Source organism: Equus przewalskii, chromosome 17, assembly GCF_037783145.1.
Source record: "Equus przewalskii isolate Varuska chromosome 17, EquPr2, whole genome shotgun sequence".
Taxonomy (NCBI): domain Eukaryota; kingdom Metazoa; phylum Chordata; class Mammalia; order Perissodactyla; family Equidae; genus Equus; species Equus przewalskii.
In genome coordinates this window covers 78,510,413-78,528,337 of record NC_091847.1, presented here as the reverse complement: position 1 = coordinate 78,528,337, position 17,925 = coordinate 78,510,413, and the positions used below count along the sequence as shown (strand labels likewise).

The 17,925-nt window shown below is 38.9% G+C and overlaps 1 protein-coding gene across 13 annotated transcripts in view; it reads right to left on the bottom strand.

The window, feature by feature from the left end:
* The window catches only part of PARD3B (par-3 family cell polarity regulator beta), a 930,268-nt gene that overhangs the window by 640,330 nt on the left and 272,013 nt on the right, over positions 1–17,925 (bottom strand). For 3 of the 13 annotated variants that reach the window (XM_070581762.1, XM_070581764.1, XM_070581759.1), the window contains exon 3: positions 1,599–1,744. The exons of the other annotated variants lie outside the window; for them this stretch is intronic. In XM_070581762.1, coding sequence (XP_070437863.1) covers positions 1,599–1,601 — 3 coding nt within the window. In that variant the 5' untranslated portion in view covers positions 1,602–1,744. The remainder of the gene's footprint in view (positions 1–1,598; positions 1,745–17,925) is intronic. 13 annotated transcript variants of the gene reach the window in all.

Sequence of the window (17,925 nt, the reverse complement as noted above, 5' to 3'; positions counted from 1 at the left end):
CCCAAAGCACTGGCAGGCAACACCCAGGAATTCACCAAGTGGACTCTCAGAGCATTCCCATCGTTACTGGAGACTGGTGCTAGAGCAATGGTGATAGCGTTCTTGACGTCTCATAATGAGGGTCAAGTGGTTATGTTATGGTGACATCATTTATGACGAGAACTCATAAGAATAGGTTGAGAAGATACAACTTAATTTTTGACTCTGGGTTATGGAAAAGTACACGGACAAGATTTGTCTTCCCATACCCCTATGTGAAGATGTAACTAACCCACCCAGATGAGACTCATTAGATGACTGAGTCTTATCTTCTTTGACAGCTGGCTCAGCTTGGCAAATGCTTTGTAGGTTTTTTAAACAAAATTGAAGGCTTTCAAATAGTTTGGTTATTTTATTAAGCCTCAAAATTGTGGACAGAAGAAAACTATGGAAAACTGAGGTTGCAATTCAACTCTTCTTTGCAGATGTCCAAGTACACGTTAACGTCACTCAGAAAACGAAACATGGGAGAAGTGAGTCTGTTTTGGGGATGACCGTTGTGCTGAGAAGCTCTTTCTCCTCATAGCAGACAGCTCAGAGGAGCAGCGCGTGGCTCATTCAGCACTCGTCCCACAAACATTTCTTGAGAAACTACAAAGTATGCCAGGCCCTACTTGAGAGACAAAACTAGAGTCCCTCAATCTTCAAGGTTTTCACAATTCAACTTTGAAATCAGACACATCTGCAACCACTTTATACCTGAAACACCTTATAGCATGTTCTCCACAATTAATAATCAGCTTCAATAAACCCTGTCTCCAATCTCTACATTTTTTAACAGTCAATCTCTAAGTGGAACAAGCATAGATCTTCAATGAAGTTCCAGTTTACTTATCTCTGAGACTATCTCCTTATCTTTAAAATATGAATAACACAATTTATCTCACAGGACTTTCATAAGGATGAAACCAAACACACACAATGGCTAGGATAAATGGTTCAATAAATATCAGTTCTCCCTGAAGAAAAATACCAGTTCTCCTGGGAAAAAAAACCACCCATGCAATTGCTTTATGTTTATAAAGAACATTTTGCTATTACCAGAAGGAAATTTTCAATTCTATTTACAATTTCATTTTTCTTTGGGGGAAAGAAAACTCAGAATGCCAAAACCAAACAAACAAACCCACACGACTGGTTACAAAGCCACAATTCTATTTATAAAGTATTCAATTAGAGAACTTTCCCTTAATTTACCCTTAGTAAGCTAGGCCTGTTTCCTTTATTCCAACAGTTGCATTTCAAATTTGCAGACATCATCTACTCACAGTGTTCACCTCATCGGCCCTTGTCTATTAGCAACAACCTCATTTGCAGTGGTCTTCTCGGACCAAGTGAGCTCTCAGATATCTTCTACCTGCTACTCCCCAGGCTGAGAAATCCAACTCTTAGCCCTAGAAGAGATGCAAGACTTAACTACTACCTTGTCTTTATTCCCACAAAGAAAATGTGGTTTCTGCATCTGAATACAGAAGATACATTATTGGTCAAAAATGAAACACTGAACAGCAGTTTAGGTCTCAATAGTCTTTAGGAAAATAAAACATTAACGGAGTTACCATTGGCGACTTTAAGTATTGGTGAGGTTGATGATGATGAGAAGAAGGAGAAGGAGATGGTACCGACCATGATCATTTCTACCATTTCTTAGGTGCACGCATTGTGTGAGGTGGATTCGTCTTCTCAAATCTGTCCTTGGTCAAGTCTTTAACCAAAGTGAAACAAACAGATTGTAAACAGTTTGTCTCACAGTCCTATTTTACATTTAAGGATGTTAAGGTTCAAAGAGATTAAGCAACTCATTCAAGCCTGCATAGTTCTAACAAGCGGTAAATCCAGAGTTTAAACCCAATTTCCAGTGGTCCCAAAGCCCACTCTCTCCCCACTACTTCACCTGCCAACATAATAAACGATTAACGATGACAACAAAGGGGATTCAGCAACCATTGGGAAACTTATTTTTACTAGCATTTCCAGAGATACAAAGAAAACACAAATTCTTATTTACATGGTATCCCAAACAGACCAGAGAACATTAAGGAATGCTTTCCAGAGGTGGACTACAAGGCATCTCTACAAAGGCTCATTTCTGTTCATAGAAAAGCCTGGTCTGCTGTGCCCAATACAAGCATTCAAAGAACGGAGTTGGAATAATGCCCCACATTCCACCAGGAGCCCGAGCCCATCCTGGATGGTATTTCATGGTGCTGAAGGCTCACTCGCTGAGGTTCTATCACAGCAGTTTTTAATCTTTGGAGATTCACAATCACCTGACCTCTTTCAAAAGTCTTCTCAGTCAGTGCTTGGGAGGAAAATCACAATTTTGCATTCTAAGAAGCCCGCAGGTGGTGCCATGCTGTCCACATATCACACTCTGAGTAGCAAGGTTCTAAACCAAAGTCAGAACATTGACATAGCCCCGAGTGGGATCCCTAGTTTGGAGCCCATACAATCAACCTGTAGCCTGCACTGTGGATGTTTTGCCATGGAGTCTGACGACCAATATGTGAAGCAATCCTTTGTGAGGAATGAAGGAAAAGAGGTAAATAGAACAGACAATCTACAGGTAAAGCTTTTGTAATCAGCCATTCGCCAGAAAACACATAAATCCAGTGGTAAAATGGCCTATTGACATTTCTAGATTACCCAACATTATGCTAAATTTTAGAGAGATTATAAAAGGATTATCTGATAGTTGTCTAGAAAAAATATTTAGAGTAATTTTGTACTGAATTTAATAATAACTGTATGCACAGTGGGAGTAAAGTATCGGCAGGTAACAAAGATTTCTCACTGGATTCCTACTTCCGGGAAACAGAGGAATGGGATAGATTTTTAAACATGGGGAACTTACAAAATTGCTTTTCTTGAATATGCAAAGTTTTGAAATTAACACCAACCCCAGCCACTGTATTCCAAAGGGAGTGAAGATTAGTTCAGAGCTTCATGCTTCAGTGCAGCTGAGACCTTGCCCTACCACTTGCTAAAGTAAAAAGGAAGCACGCATGTAAATCTAAGTATATCTAAGAAGGTGTTTCTGCTGCCTCATACCAGAACGTGTTTCAGAGATGCTTCAGTCAAGACTGTCAGCTATCTCCCAGACCCTCTAAAAAATGACACCACATAACAGCAACTCTTGCTACCTGGGACTAGCTTTGTCCTTCCTGGCACACTCAAGACTCAGGACAGTGCAAAGACACGCCTTGATTACTCTGGGAGAGGAATAATGGTGCCTACGTGATACCTGATGACCTGATGACCCATGACAGCAGTACCTGCAGCTCCTGATTACAAACTCCTTCTCTCTCTCCTAACAACCCACTCCTCCTTTACCGCTCACCCAAGACAAGACTCCTTTCTGAAACACGCATAGGACCTCAGATCTTCTTCCATTAGCCAGGCCTGGAATCCACCAAGAAGTGGCCTTTGGAAGAAGCCCACTGACAGCATCAGCCTGTCACCCTTGGGGAGCAACTACCGAGACCAAGAGTTCTTAGTTTTCAGATTGAAATATAGAAGTTAAAACAACTCAGTTCTCCTACTGAGAAGGACAATATCGAGTCATTTGACTATGACTAAGAGAAAGAAACAAAGCTTAAATCTTCCTAGTTGTTTTTGAATTTTATTAGGCAAAATTCCAAACGCTGTTACATTATCAATATACAACCAAAGTTACACATAAAATAAACAGCATCCTGCTGAAGTAACAGCCGCCAATTAAGGCTTACCAACTTGTAGATTTTGAGCCTTGTTAATCTACTCTGCATTCAGCCAAAATAATAATAATAATAATTAATTACACTTTCTAAAATGGTATTTTTACATAGACACAGATGAGTAAAAAGAAAAAATTAAGTAGCTAAAGATAACATCTCATGTGGTCATGTTTTTCTAAAGCACAAACCTCAAGAAAACACTTGCCTCTACTGAAAGCTGAGGTAAATATGAATTGTTTTCAGCAGTGTGAAATTTTGTCAAGATGGAAGAAGTCTCATAGAAGTTTCCTAACCTTACACAATAGGTAATTCCAACAATCTTGCCTCCAAGGCTTCTCTGGCTTATTTTTTTTCTTAATGAAATACGATAAAATATTAATTCAAGATGCCAAGAGACACACATAAACAGAAACATGGCCGCACGTTTGTTCTGATGTAATTGCAGGAAGTTGGCTCCACGCCTAGATAATTATTGCATTAGTTAGTGAGGGCTCCCTATAGGATTATGCAATTTTTTAAAGTAGTTAGACCAGATATCCTGTCCTTGGGAAAGTCATTTGGGTGCAGCCCCACATCAGTTGTACATTTCTGGGAGATAACAAGGCTTTTGCATACTCTGCTGTATTGTAAACTGCTATGTATAGGGACTTGCAGGCAACCAGCCAAAGATGGAGATGGGGACAGCTGATAACTCCCACATGCTAAACCATGTTAAAGCACAAACAATTCTCCCAAGCCTTCTCAAAGACCCTTCCACAGCAAATCTTTTCTTTACTTGGGCTTTGACAGCCCCTGTGAAAACAGAAGAATCTTGCAGAGAAGGGGGGTCATTTTACAGAGCAATCTCCACACATCAGAAGTTGGCAGTCTAGAAGAGAAAACCATGGGTCCAATCTACTCCTTTTGAGAAGCACAATCCAGGTACATCAAAGAAATAAATCCTTTAGAACAGTCACATTATGTCTGATCAATATAAAAGGATGCTTAGCTATTTCACACTTAATAAAACAATCCAAGTGAAAAGAAGCTCACCTTTCTTTCCCACTGAAATCCCATTAATCATCAGTTAGAGTCCATTTAAGTCTGACTGGAGCCTGGCACCTGGCTTTTGTTGGGCAGTCAATCCCGCATTGGCAAAAAGAACAAGCCCAGTGATATCCAAAATCCTCAAACCTAATTTCAGAATTAAGCTATGAGCTATAAGCACAAAAATTGATTAGGCACAAGTAAGTATACAAGCCAACCCACCTCCAACCAAATGTTCAATCCCCTAGTCTTCTAATGCTGATGAGACAATCTTTAACAGCTTTACAAAGGGCGTGCCATGTGAGCAATCAAGAGTTATTTTAGAATCTTGCACTACCCGCACAACCCACTAAGGCATTTGGTTCCCAAGATAATGCTCTGGCCTAGATTCCTAAAAATTATCCACTTTACATTGGTTCCCTCCGTGAGTGTCGCATTGCCACAGAATCTAAGCAGCCTTAGAGGTGACCATGGTATTATAAGACACTCAGAGAGGGAGGTGATGTGGCCTATGTCACAGAACATGAGTTGGGATGAGGATAAACCCCACCCCCTGATTACCTGTCCTCACACATATGAGCATGACGATCTGGCTTAGTTAATGTCTTCATGTCTCACGTCATGAGTTCAGAACCATAAATCCAAATAGCATAAGCATGCCCTGAGAAGCTCTCCCACCCAGCCACCAAAACAACTACTCTCTGCTAGTTACTCCATCACAGTCTCTGCTTGGACTACTGTCTGAGATGCAGAAACAGGGCACTTCAGGAACCATGCTAGGGTCCAGTAACAAAAATGGGTTCATTGCCTTCACATTTGCAATTTTTAAAAACTGAACAGTCATCATTACAGAATGCTGCCAGAAATCATTTCTTCGTGCACCTCTCTGACAGAACAGCTATAATTGAACCATTCTGAAGTGACGACAATTATAGGAGTAAAACATTTATAGCACGCATCTTCCCACATCCCAAATAGCTCAGGGCATCTAAAGCAGCCAACAATTACAGCTTTCTGCGGTAAGTACTGAAACTTCTGTAAAGAAAAAGAATCATTGTCAATCTTGTAAACCTAAATAACTACTGTACGCTTCATTTCTTTCTTCCTGCACAGCATTCCTGTAATTTACAATTTTCTAAAAAAAGACATCACTAATAATCACATACATTCTGTCAAAGCTAACAATAAAAGTTCTTCTCCTAATCTTGATATACAAAACAGCCGGACTCACTTTACTTTACCCTAGATATGGCTCTTTGAAAGAAATAAAAATTAAATTCATATATGTGTGCATGCATGCGGGAGTGTGTGTATGGGAAACACACACATGCATATATCATATACATATCAAAAGTGAAATGATACTTGGGCCATTTATCACCTTTAGCTAGGAAAATTGTGTTTTTAATTTCAAGGAGCATTTATATGTTACTAACAGTTTTCTCTTTTTATTCCAGCTTTATTGAGATATAATTGACAGATAAAAATCGTATATTTTTAAGGTGCACAACATGGTGATTTGGTAGACCTTTACATCATGAAATGATTGCCACAATCAGGCTAATTAACCCATCCATCATCTCACCTCACATAGTTACCTTTTTAGGGGGCAGTGGTGGTGAGAATAAGTAAGTTCTACTCTTAGTAAATTTGCAGTATACAATCAGTACAGTATTATTAACTATAATCACTGTGCTGTCTGTTAGATCCCCAGAACTTATTCATCCTCTAAGTGACACTTTGTATCCTTTGACCAGCATCTCCCCATTTCCCTCATCCCCCGAGCCCTGGCAACCACCACTCTGTTCCCTGCTTCTGTCAGTTCAGCTCTTTTAGATTCCACATGTGAGATCATACAGTACCTGTCTCCATGCGTCTGGTTTATTTCACTTAGTATAATGTCCTCCAGGTTCTTCCATGTTGTCATAAACCACAAGATTTGATATTTTTTATGGATAAATAATATTCCATTGTGTACAACACATACATATACATATATACACACACCACGTTTACTTTATCCATTCACCTGCCAAAGGACACTTAGCTTGGTTCCATATCTTGGCTATTGTGAATAATGTTGCAAAGAACATGTGGGGATACAGATATCTCTTTGAGATACTGATTTTATTTCCTTCAGCTATATACCAAGAATCACTGGATCATATAGCAGTTCTACTTTTAATCTTTTGAGGAACCTCTATACTGTTTTGCACAGTGGCTGCAACAATTTGTATTCCCACCAGCAGTGCACAAGGGTTCCCTTTTTTCCACATCCTTGTCAACATTTGTTATTTGTTGTCTTTTGATTGCAGCCACTCTAACAGGTGAGGCGATGCTTCATCGTGCTTTTGATTGACATTTCCCAGATGATCAGTGATGTTGAGCATCTCTTCATGTGGCTGTTTGCCCATCTGTATGTCTTCTTTAGAAAAATGTCTATTCAAGTCCTTTGCCAATTTTTAATCAAATTATTTGTTTTTCTGCTATTCAGTTGTATGAGTTCCTTATATATTTTGTATATTAAGCCCTTATCAGATATTTTCTCCCCTTCCACAGGTTGCCTTTTCATTTTGTGGACTAATAGTTTATTCTTAAAAAAATCTACTTTACTTTTATTTCCACATAAAATATAAATATGCATGACTATAAATAAATGATCAGGAAACAGTTGGAAAAATGGAGAGAGACTCAATTTTAGATTAGACTGTCTCTCTACAGTCCAAAATCATTGTTCTGATTTTTTATGTTTAACCTTTTTTTTCCCTACATTATTGGACAGTAACATGTCAATTAGCTAAGTCTAATAAGAATTTAAAGAATTTCTATAATTACACACCTACTTTTACTGCTTTGCCTAAGATCATTGTCACCTCCTATAAAATACTTTTCATTAAAAAAGGCAATTTCTTCAGTCCTTTGATGGGACATAATTAGCTTTTCTGACATATCAAAGTCACCCTGCAACACTAACTCTAAGCTATAACACTAAAGCCAGGTGTGCTGTTACATGACTTTTTTCTTTACAGTGCCAACAGAACTGTTGACGGATGCCTCTGTAGTTTAATATCTGACAGTAGGTGCAAGTAAATAACATTTTTATTTAAAAAACTATAATACATAGTGATAATGAAGAGCAGAGGAGGCTTTTTCATTTACAACCTGTCTATAAATTTTGGCAGGAAATTGACTCTAATTTAATATGCTCAGTCTGAGGAAGTTACTCAGTTCTAAGAACACACAGTCACAGTTAAATTGCTGTAGCCAGAATTATTCTCTCTGAAAAGAACAAAACAACAATATAAGGCACCTAACTGATGTTTCCAAATTGACACACGGTATTTGGCTGGACTTCAGCAGAAACACAGAGTTTTCGTGTCTGCAAACTTACTGCATTTATTATCGTTACTAAATAAATCTTAATTTGCTGCCCCTCACTACATGAAAAAATTATTGGTAGTTTTCCAAAAGCCATTGTATACGGAGGCCTCATAAAACACTGGCATCTTTGGTGATATGCTTTGGTAGATTGAAAGCATCACATGCTTTGCTTTAAATAAACTCATTGTACATAGCTCTGCGGTGGAGTGCTTTCATGTGCGTCACTTCTATCTCCAAATTAAGGGCTTTTCAGTCAAGACTTCAGACAATGTAAGGCAGTGGCCCCTACTGGTAAAATTTAATACTTAATACAATTTAGAATTTAATAAGAATTAAACATGATGGAAAACCACTCCAGGGAAGCAAGATTCTGAGTGTCAGGAGGTCACCAGGCCTGGACGGAGGGACCCATATGAACGTGATGGAACAATGCCCAGAGAAGAGGCAGAGCTGTGGCTTGTCCAAGGAATTCAAGACAAAAAATCAAGCTGTATAGCCTTCCTCGCATTTAATCTGTTAAGTCTACACGTCTGCCAAGGCCAAGAGTAGCATGAGCTATCTGCCACTTCTACACTTCTTGCAGAAAATCAAAATCCTTTACCTCAATCCAACAATCATTCTATCTATAAAAAACATATCTCCAAGTGTATGACGAACAGCAGTGGAAAAATTTTGTTTGCTCTACAAAAGTATGCTTTATAGCCAACTTTAAGAAAATATTTGCATTTACACTTGAGAACCAATATGTAGCTTTTACCAAGCATTGATTCAGTTGAGGCTATTATATTTGAATAGAGGGCTCTGCAAACGAGCCCCTGGATTATTGCACTTTATGAGACAAAATATTTAAGCCAAACCTAATGCTTTTGATGCAATTATTAAGCCTAATATTCACCATTGAACTAATAATCCACTGACAGGGGCAGGGATGGATACTGCTCTGTTTCCAGAGGCCCCGGCCAACATCCCTCAACTGGCTCCAACTCCGAGTATAATTCCCTCTTCACCCCAGGTCCTCAGAAAGCTCTGGGACAGGCCAGGGGAGGAGTGGTTCCAAGCACTGAGAAAAGGCTCTGCAAGGGCTTTGAAAAGATCCTCCCCTCAGTCAACTAGTCCCCATAGGGACCCTGAAGGATTCTCCCTGTATAGACGATTCCCGTTCCTTCTTCAGCAGGGTCTTTTGTGGGCTGTCAACAAACTAATGACACACTGTAAGATTTTTAGGGCCTCCTTCTTAATCATACCTTTAAAATTCTCAGAGTCCATTCCCTTTTGACATACTTACAAAGACGTGTGATGAACTTTTTAAGAACTCAAAATGGATTAAGAACTGCTCTGAGAATAAAAATGTCATCTGCATACAAAACACCATATAAAAAATGTGACAACAAAAATACAGTCTCTCTCACGTTGTCCCTCTTTCAATCCATACCAACCAAAATCTCTTAGCATGCACCTCAAAGTGGCCTCTTGGACCTGCGGCACAGTCATCATGTGAGAACTTGATAGAAATGCAGAATCTTACAGAGACTTAAATGTAAGACCTGAAACCATAAAACTCCTAGAAGAAAGCCTAGGCAGGGAGCTGTTAGTAATATGTTTTTGGATCTGTCTCCTTAGGCAAGGGCAACAAAAGCAAAAATAAGCAAATGGGACTACATCAAACTAAAAAGCTTTTGCACAGCAAAGGAACCATCAACAAAACGAAAAGCCCACCTACTGAATGAGAGAAGATATTTGCAAACAATATATCTAACAAGAGGTTAATATCCAAAATAAATAAAGAACTCATACAACTCAACATAAAAACAGAAATCAAATTTAAAAAACGGGCATAGGACCCGAGTAAACATTTTTCCAAAGAAAACATACAGATGGCCAACAGACAGATGAAAAGATGCTCAATGTCACTAGTCATCAGGGAGATGCAAATCAAAACTACAATGAGATATCACCTCACACCTGTCAAAATGGCTATTATAAAAAAGACAACCAATAGCGAGTGTTGGTGAGGATGTGGAATAAAGGGAACCCTTGTACACCGTTGGTGGGAATGCAAACTGGTGCAGCCACTATGGAAAACAGACTGGAAGTTTTTCAAAAAATTAAAAATACAACCACCATACCATCCAGCAATTCCACTTCTTGGTATTTATCCAAAGAAAATGGAAACACTAATTCAAAAAGATATAGGCACCCCTATGTTCATTGCAGCATTATTTATAATAGCCAAGATATGGAGCAACGTAAGTGTCCATTGATATATGAATGGATAACGATGATGTGGAGTGCATGTGCGTGCGCACGCGTGTGTGTGTGTGTGTGTGTGTGTGTGTGGTGGAATATTACTCAGCCATAAAAAGAATGATATCTCACCACTTGCGACAACAAGAGTGTATTATGCTAAGTGAAATAAGTCAGAGAAAGAAGAATACTGTATGATTTCACTTATATGTGGAATCTAAAAAAGCAAAACAAAAGAGAAACAGACTCATAGGTACAGAGAACAATATAGTGGTTTCCAAAGGGGAGAGGGGTGTGGGGAAAGGCAAAATAAGTGAAGGTAATTACGAGGTACAAACTTTCAGTCATAAAATTAATAAGTCACAGGGACGTAATATACAGCATAGGGAATATAGTCGACAATATTGTAATAACTTTGATGACAGATGTTTACTACTCTTAATAGGGTGATCATTTTGTAATGTATATAAATGTCTGATCACTATGTTGTACACCTGAAACTAATATAAAGTTGTATGTAAACTATACTTCAATTAAAAAAATGCAGAATGTCAGCCTCAGCCCAGACCTGCCTCATCAGAATCTGCCTCCTAACAAGATGCTCAGGGGATCTGAATGCACGTTCGAGTTTGAGAGCACTCTACATAAGAGTTTCACAAATGCTCTGCAAAGAAATTCGAAAAGATGAAATTAGAGGGAAATGTGCCATCTTCATGCTCAGTGTGGACAGACATAAAGCCAACAGAGCTATTTACTAAGACTTTGATAAAAAATACATAAAATTATAAAGCACATTTTAAAAGACATGGATTGGGAATGGGGAGTGACTGCTCATGGGTGCAAGGTTTCTTTTTGAGCTGATGAAAATGTTCTAAAATTAGATTTTGGTGATGGTTGCACAACTCTAAATATACCAAAACCCACTGAATTACACACTTTACATGAGTGAACTTGATAAGATTTAAGTTATGTCTTAGGGCAACTGTTAAAAAAGTATAGATTAAACTTTTAAAATCACAGAAAAGATCAAATATCACTAATTGTAAGGGAGATGTAAATTTAAACACCACGAGATATCACTTCACAACAAGTAGAATAGCTAAGGAGGAGAATGAATACACTGTAGTACATTCACACAATGGAATATTATTCTGCAATAAAAAAGGAAGAACCCACTGATGCACACAACTATATGGGTGAGGATGATAGAAGCCAAGCCTCAAAGAATACAGATTATGATTTCATTGACAGGAAGTTCTAGAACTAAGCTAGGGCAATAGAAATCAGAGCAGTGGTTGCTTTTGTGCATGGGGAGAAATGACTGAAAAGGGGGACATGGCAATTTGCTGGAGTGATGGAAAAGTTTTACATTCTTTATCCGAGTGGCGGTCACACAGTGATTACATTTGGTAAAACTTATTGAATTGTTTATTTAAAATCTGTGTCATTTATTGTATGCTAATTATACTTCAATGTCATAACAATAACAACAAAACATCTGATCTCACTCCATACTTCCATATATCCTGGACGCCCTTTAAAACCGGGGAGATAGCAACGTTGCAGCCAGGTCTCCTCTCTCTGTCATCTTCAGTGTTACAGTATTCTCTCAAGGTGAACTTCATACGAATGGTTCTTAGTTCTTTTTAAGCACCAAAACTCATCTATTCTAAAGATATAATTTTTTCTAAAAATCTTTGCAAGTCCTTGCCTTTTGAAACAGGACATATTTCCTCTTTTCCGTAGAACTCATTTTAATGGTCCTGAACATCAGAGGGCTCCGCTGTGATACACGGCGATCTCGAGGGGCATTGTGTTGAGGGGGCGCTATTTATTGTCTCTGTAGCAAGAACTCCTACCCTCTCTCCACTTTGTTTTACTCTACTCCTGTCTGCTTTGCTTGTCTGCTCTTCATCTGCCTCTTCTCTCTCTGCCTACTATCTTTTCCTTCTGTTTCCCTCTAGAATCACGATGTGGACTCAGATGTGACTTCTGCAGAGAGACACTCTGTGATCAACATACCCGATGTTGCTTCCTGGTCGGTCTCTCACACATCATCCTGTTTCTGTCCTTTATTACCACATTAGAATTTTATACTGTTTTGCTTTTGTTTTATGTTTCCAACTTGTTTACTGACTGTCTCCCTTCATAAGCAGACCTTATTGGTGTCATTTACCAGTAAATGCTCAGCAACTTAAAGAGTGTGTGGCACAAAATATGCACTTAAGAAAGTGCTGTGGATGGGTGGTGGGGTGTTTGGCTGGACAAATGAATCAAGGCTGGCTGTGGGAAGTGCTGACTAGAGAATCACATCACTGAGTCTAAATCCCCCACTTTCGATGCTGACTGATTCAGACCGAGGGCTCTGGCCCTCTGAGCTGGAGTTTCCTCACCTGTTAAAATGGGACTGTGCCATATGCACCATGTCTGACGGCCACGAGGACTGAACGGCCTGCAAGCCTTCTATAGGGAAAGGCACTGCTAATGAAGCTCAGCCAACTGTGTGTAAAGGACAAACAAGCAGCTCTTGAATAATATTCTGCCTGCACAAGCTATTAGCTTTAGCGCAACCCTCTCATGCATACGTTAGCTGCTCAGGTCTTTCAGATCTAAGACCTCTATCTATCTATTAATTAATTTTCATTATTTATTTATTATTTTATAATGATCATTGTTATAATATATCTATTTATTTGTTATTTATCTAATAGCTAGCTAGCTAGATAAAATAGTCTTAGAGCAAAGTGCTAACTAAAGCTAAACCAAGAACAACCTCTCACCCCTCACAGCATCTAGAAACCTTTCGAAACACTGTTTACTCCTCTAGATGTAAACGCAAACAAGGACAGGGGACAGAGGGAGAAGGAAGCTTCAGGGGATGCAGTCCCAATAAGAGACTTAGGTTAAAGTCTACAAGTGACTTTAAAAACAAGACAAAGAAAGTGCAGATTCAAAGATGTATTTGATTTCAGTAGTATTTGCCCAATTAGGGAAATGAAAATCATCCACACAATTGTCCAAGTATCTGAGCGGCACAGAGCTAGAGCTAATCCAATTAGAGAATCACACAGAAGAATTTCTTACAACTAGTATCTCCAAGTAAGCAGATGACCTTTAACAACTTCTGTCCTAACAGATACTGGGCAGCAGGACAGCAGGCTGGGCACATTGCTCAGGACTTGAACACACTGAGTAACATGCGGAGACAACTGCACAGCTGGCCCGATGGAGAGCCGAGAGAAGCACAGAACCACCACACAAAAGCTAACAGCATGTTCTCCAGAGCGCTTTGCAGCATGGACAGGATTCACAGATGAGCCTCTCCAAGCCCCAGTATGCAACGGAAACTCTGAAGGCCCTGATCGCTAAATTCTAACCAACACCTTTTAGGCAAAACTGTTAATCCCTCTTTGTGACAGATTTTCCACATTCTTATATAATTCTATATGCATATAAACTACACTTATTATGTACACCGTTACATCTATCTCTATCTACCTAATCTATCAAACATGTACATACAAAATCTGGCAGATGAGTCTTGAAACAACGGCCATATGTTTCTTTTCCATCATTTTCTGTATCTTGTGGATTTCTCAGAGCGTTGTATTCTTTTGGAAAAGAAAAAACATTTTTTAATGACAAAACATTTAATGTGGCTTTGAATGGTAAGGGTAGGTATATCTGTGGCTTGTGTATGTGTTTTTCTATTAGCTTTGGTTTTGAGAGTTTTTATATTTGTTTTTTAGCTGTTCAGTAACAAAAGATAATTAGAGAACTGTGGAATGATCTGTCCATTTTCATGACGGTGTTTTAAAAGCCCACACTTTCTCTTCCTCACTCTCTTTAGGAGCACTGGGGTAAGAAGGCTCTCAAGGTGGGCATTAGGCACTGGTTGTCCCAAGTAGAAGGAAGGAAGAGCCACTGGCCTGCTGAGCACTTTCAGAGATCTCACAGCTCCATCTAGCTCCAGACTAGGGAATTCAGAGAATAACGCGGAATTACACCAAAGCAGAAAAGGGAAATCAGGAACAGCCAAAATGAACCCATTATGCAAGCACTGAGTTTATAAGTGCAGGAAATTTGTCAATTAACACTGATTAAAAAGAATAGTCATTAGTTAATTGACAGTTGATTTTCTAAATAAAGAAATCATCCATATCATTATTATTTACTTTTTTAGCACTTCATTTTTTAAAAATAGAACAGATTTGTGGGAAAGGACTACAGCTGAACTTTTTTTCCCCATTGAAAATGTTCTCCTGTCTCACACATTGTTCTGAGTGTTCTGACTTCTGCCCTGACATGGGAAAACAAAGAGGAAGCCACTTCTAAAGTTAAAATTGAAGGATAAATCAGGATATGATGCAGAAATATGACATGATTAGTGTTTTTTTACCCAAACAATAGAGTCTGTTTTGAGTTGTTTATAGTCTACAATAAATCAAAAGGAAATTCATACAAAGCCTCCAAAAGGGGTTTATGTAAAAACATAATTACGATTCATGAACAATGTACAAATCTTTCTTTAACATGAAAGCAGGCAATGGACAGGCACTTTCACATTTCTCTAAATACCATTGTTACTGAGGAGCTCAAAAGAAGCAAAAGTTCCTGAAACCAAAACAAACTGGTATTTAACCCAATTTGACTAGTTAGACTCCAAAGAAAATATTTGCAAGACACAAAGGAAACATTCCGTATTTCTTTCTTCATTTTAAAAATGAACTCATTTTTTTGTGTATTATTTTTATGCAATTGAAGTACAATAAAATTTCCAAGTTAATTTTATACAGCGCTATATCAAAGAGTATTTTTAATTATGTCTTACTCTTATAAACGCCTCAACATGGGTGTACATCTTCCAATTTTATTTAGCAAAGTGTTCAGATGACCCTAGCCAGCTTGGACAGCTCTGGCCTCTGATGTCCATACCAAGTGAGTCAACGCTTTCAGGTAAGTCTGTAAACAACTTCACATACAATAAGATGTAGGTATCTTTACAACTCACAGTCAAATCTTACCCACTCTTCTCTAAGCTTTAATTCCACTCATGTGCTTCTTACACTTGACAGATAAGCGAGATAAGCATTTTGGTAAAAACTAACTTGTTTTTGCATGTACATATGAATGTATGTATGCATGTATTTAATTTCACTTCTATGTGGTAGCATCTCTATTATACTTGGCCAGAGTCTTTCTGGCTCTAGTCAGCCACTAAACTCTACCATTGATCTTTCAAATCTATCTCTTTTTGTCTATTTTCTATGTTATCACCCAAGGTCATACTTTTATCATCTCAAGGCTAGATTATAGCAATAGTCTTCAAATTGGCCTCACCAAACCTCTAATATTCTCACTCTCAGTTCTGAGTTCTCACATGCACATGTCCTCATGGTTAATCTTAAGAGTCCTCAAGACTGACACCTGTTCAACAACATAAAAATGCTCCCATTGCAGGGGGGTGGCCTAGTGGCTAACTTCAGTGCGTTCTGTTTCAGTGGGCCAGCATGGACCTACGTCACTCGTCAGCAGCCATGCTACATCGGCAACCCACATACAAAATAGAGGAAGACTGGCAACAGATGCTAGCTCAGGGCGAATCTTCCTCAGCAAAAATAAATAAATAAATACTCCCATTGCAACCTGGCATTCATGGTTGTAAGCCTGGCATTCACAGTACCCCCAGCATCTTTTATGATCTCCCAATTACAGGCCTATCCTTCAGCCTCGATCATCAACTCTCTCTCCCATAGTTGAAGTATATCCACACTTCAAATGGCCTCTTTGTTTCTGTTAACCAATCAAGACCTTCCCTGTCCTTCAAACTTGTTTCAGTTCTTAACTCCACAAGGACATTCTTCATGATGACCGCAGCTCAACACATTGTCTCATTCCTCAAAATCCCCACAGCATTGATCTATATTGCTCACTTGCAAAATGTACAAGCCCCATGATTTGTGTGTGTGGATGACACACACAATCTCTTGCTGGAATACAAACCCTTCAGGGTAGAAATCATAGCTCTATTATCAGTGATATCATCACCCCGACTCGCTCAAAGGCAGCGTTGAGTCATGAGAAATCCATAGTTCTGGATATAAACAGACTGCTGGGTGACCTTCATTCTCCTCATTAATAATGTGGAGACATGGCTACCTCTCTCCTTGCTTGTCATGAGGATTAACCCCCAGCACCAACTGGAGCTTCCCTGGGGATCAGTCCCTCCTTTGCCCGCAATGCCAAGACACAGCATATAGACAGTGGAGACATTTGGTGAGTACTCTTAGAAACATTCAAATTAATTAAATAATACCATTTTTTAACTTCAGCTAGGGATATTTTGAATTACAGTTACAGTAAGAGGTATTTGGTAGTCATCCAATTAACTGTCATGCTTAGCACTTTATTTGGCTCAGAGCCTGACAGCATACTTACGTTTACTTGCTTCTCAATCTACGGGGACTTTCTTTGCCACCCCAGGGAAAGTGCTTATTTTGAGGACCTCAGAAAAGAGAACCAGAGAGAGAAAGGGCCACCCGTGGGGAAGACAAGACTTGTTTTACCAGGGTACCTTGGGAGGTGTGGAAACTGCTGAGAAGGGCAGCAGGGGCTTCCGCGCCCACTGTCACATTAGCTGTGGCTCTAAGAGAAACCCACGCAAACCAATGGCCAAAAGAGCAGAAAACAGGGCACCAACTGGATATTATTTATCCAGAGCCATTATGGAGAAAGGGGCACATTGATATTTAAGTATGAACTAAACGTTAAAAATAGCACATGTATATTTCTAAAACATAATTCCAAAACACTGGCGAAGTAAGGGAAGGGAGTATAGAGAAGTTACAGGCAGAAATAAGACTAAATGCCCATATAGTATTTTTCTCTTACCATTTTCAGTATTCTTTGATCCTGGAAAAGAAAAATGTTAATCACCTCCATGTCTCAGTCCAATATTATAAGACTGGATAAAAAAAATCACTGCCCACAAAAACTGCCTACATTAAAAAGAAAACCTCAGAGCACATCAAAGAAGTCATCAGAATATTTTGTTTTCTTAGGTTTCTAGGTATTCCTAAATATAGTCTCTATAAAGACAAATAAATTCAGCCCTAAGGCTCCAATTTTGTATTTGGCAAAAAAACCACAGAAATTACACATGGCCTAATAAGCTAAGTAGTTCTTTTTTACATGAAAGATGTTTAGAGGAATCTCTATCGTGGAAAGATCAGAAGCACAATCCCCCCCGTAATTCAGCATTTGTCAAAGTTTGGTGATGAACCACTCAGATCAAAATCTCCTGTGGAGAGACGCAGGGAACAAATGAGCACCCCCGGGCCCCGCCACAGAGCTTTTAAATGAGTGTCTTTGAAAGACAATGAAATGAACCAAAGAGACCAAAAAGACTCATCTCTAACAGTGGGATAAGGTTTCATACAAAGCTTATCATAAGGCCTCCTCGCCTTCAAAAATCACATTTGCTCAGTGTAAAAAGCAGATAATTACTAGCAACAAAAGT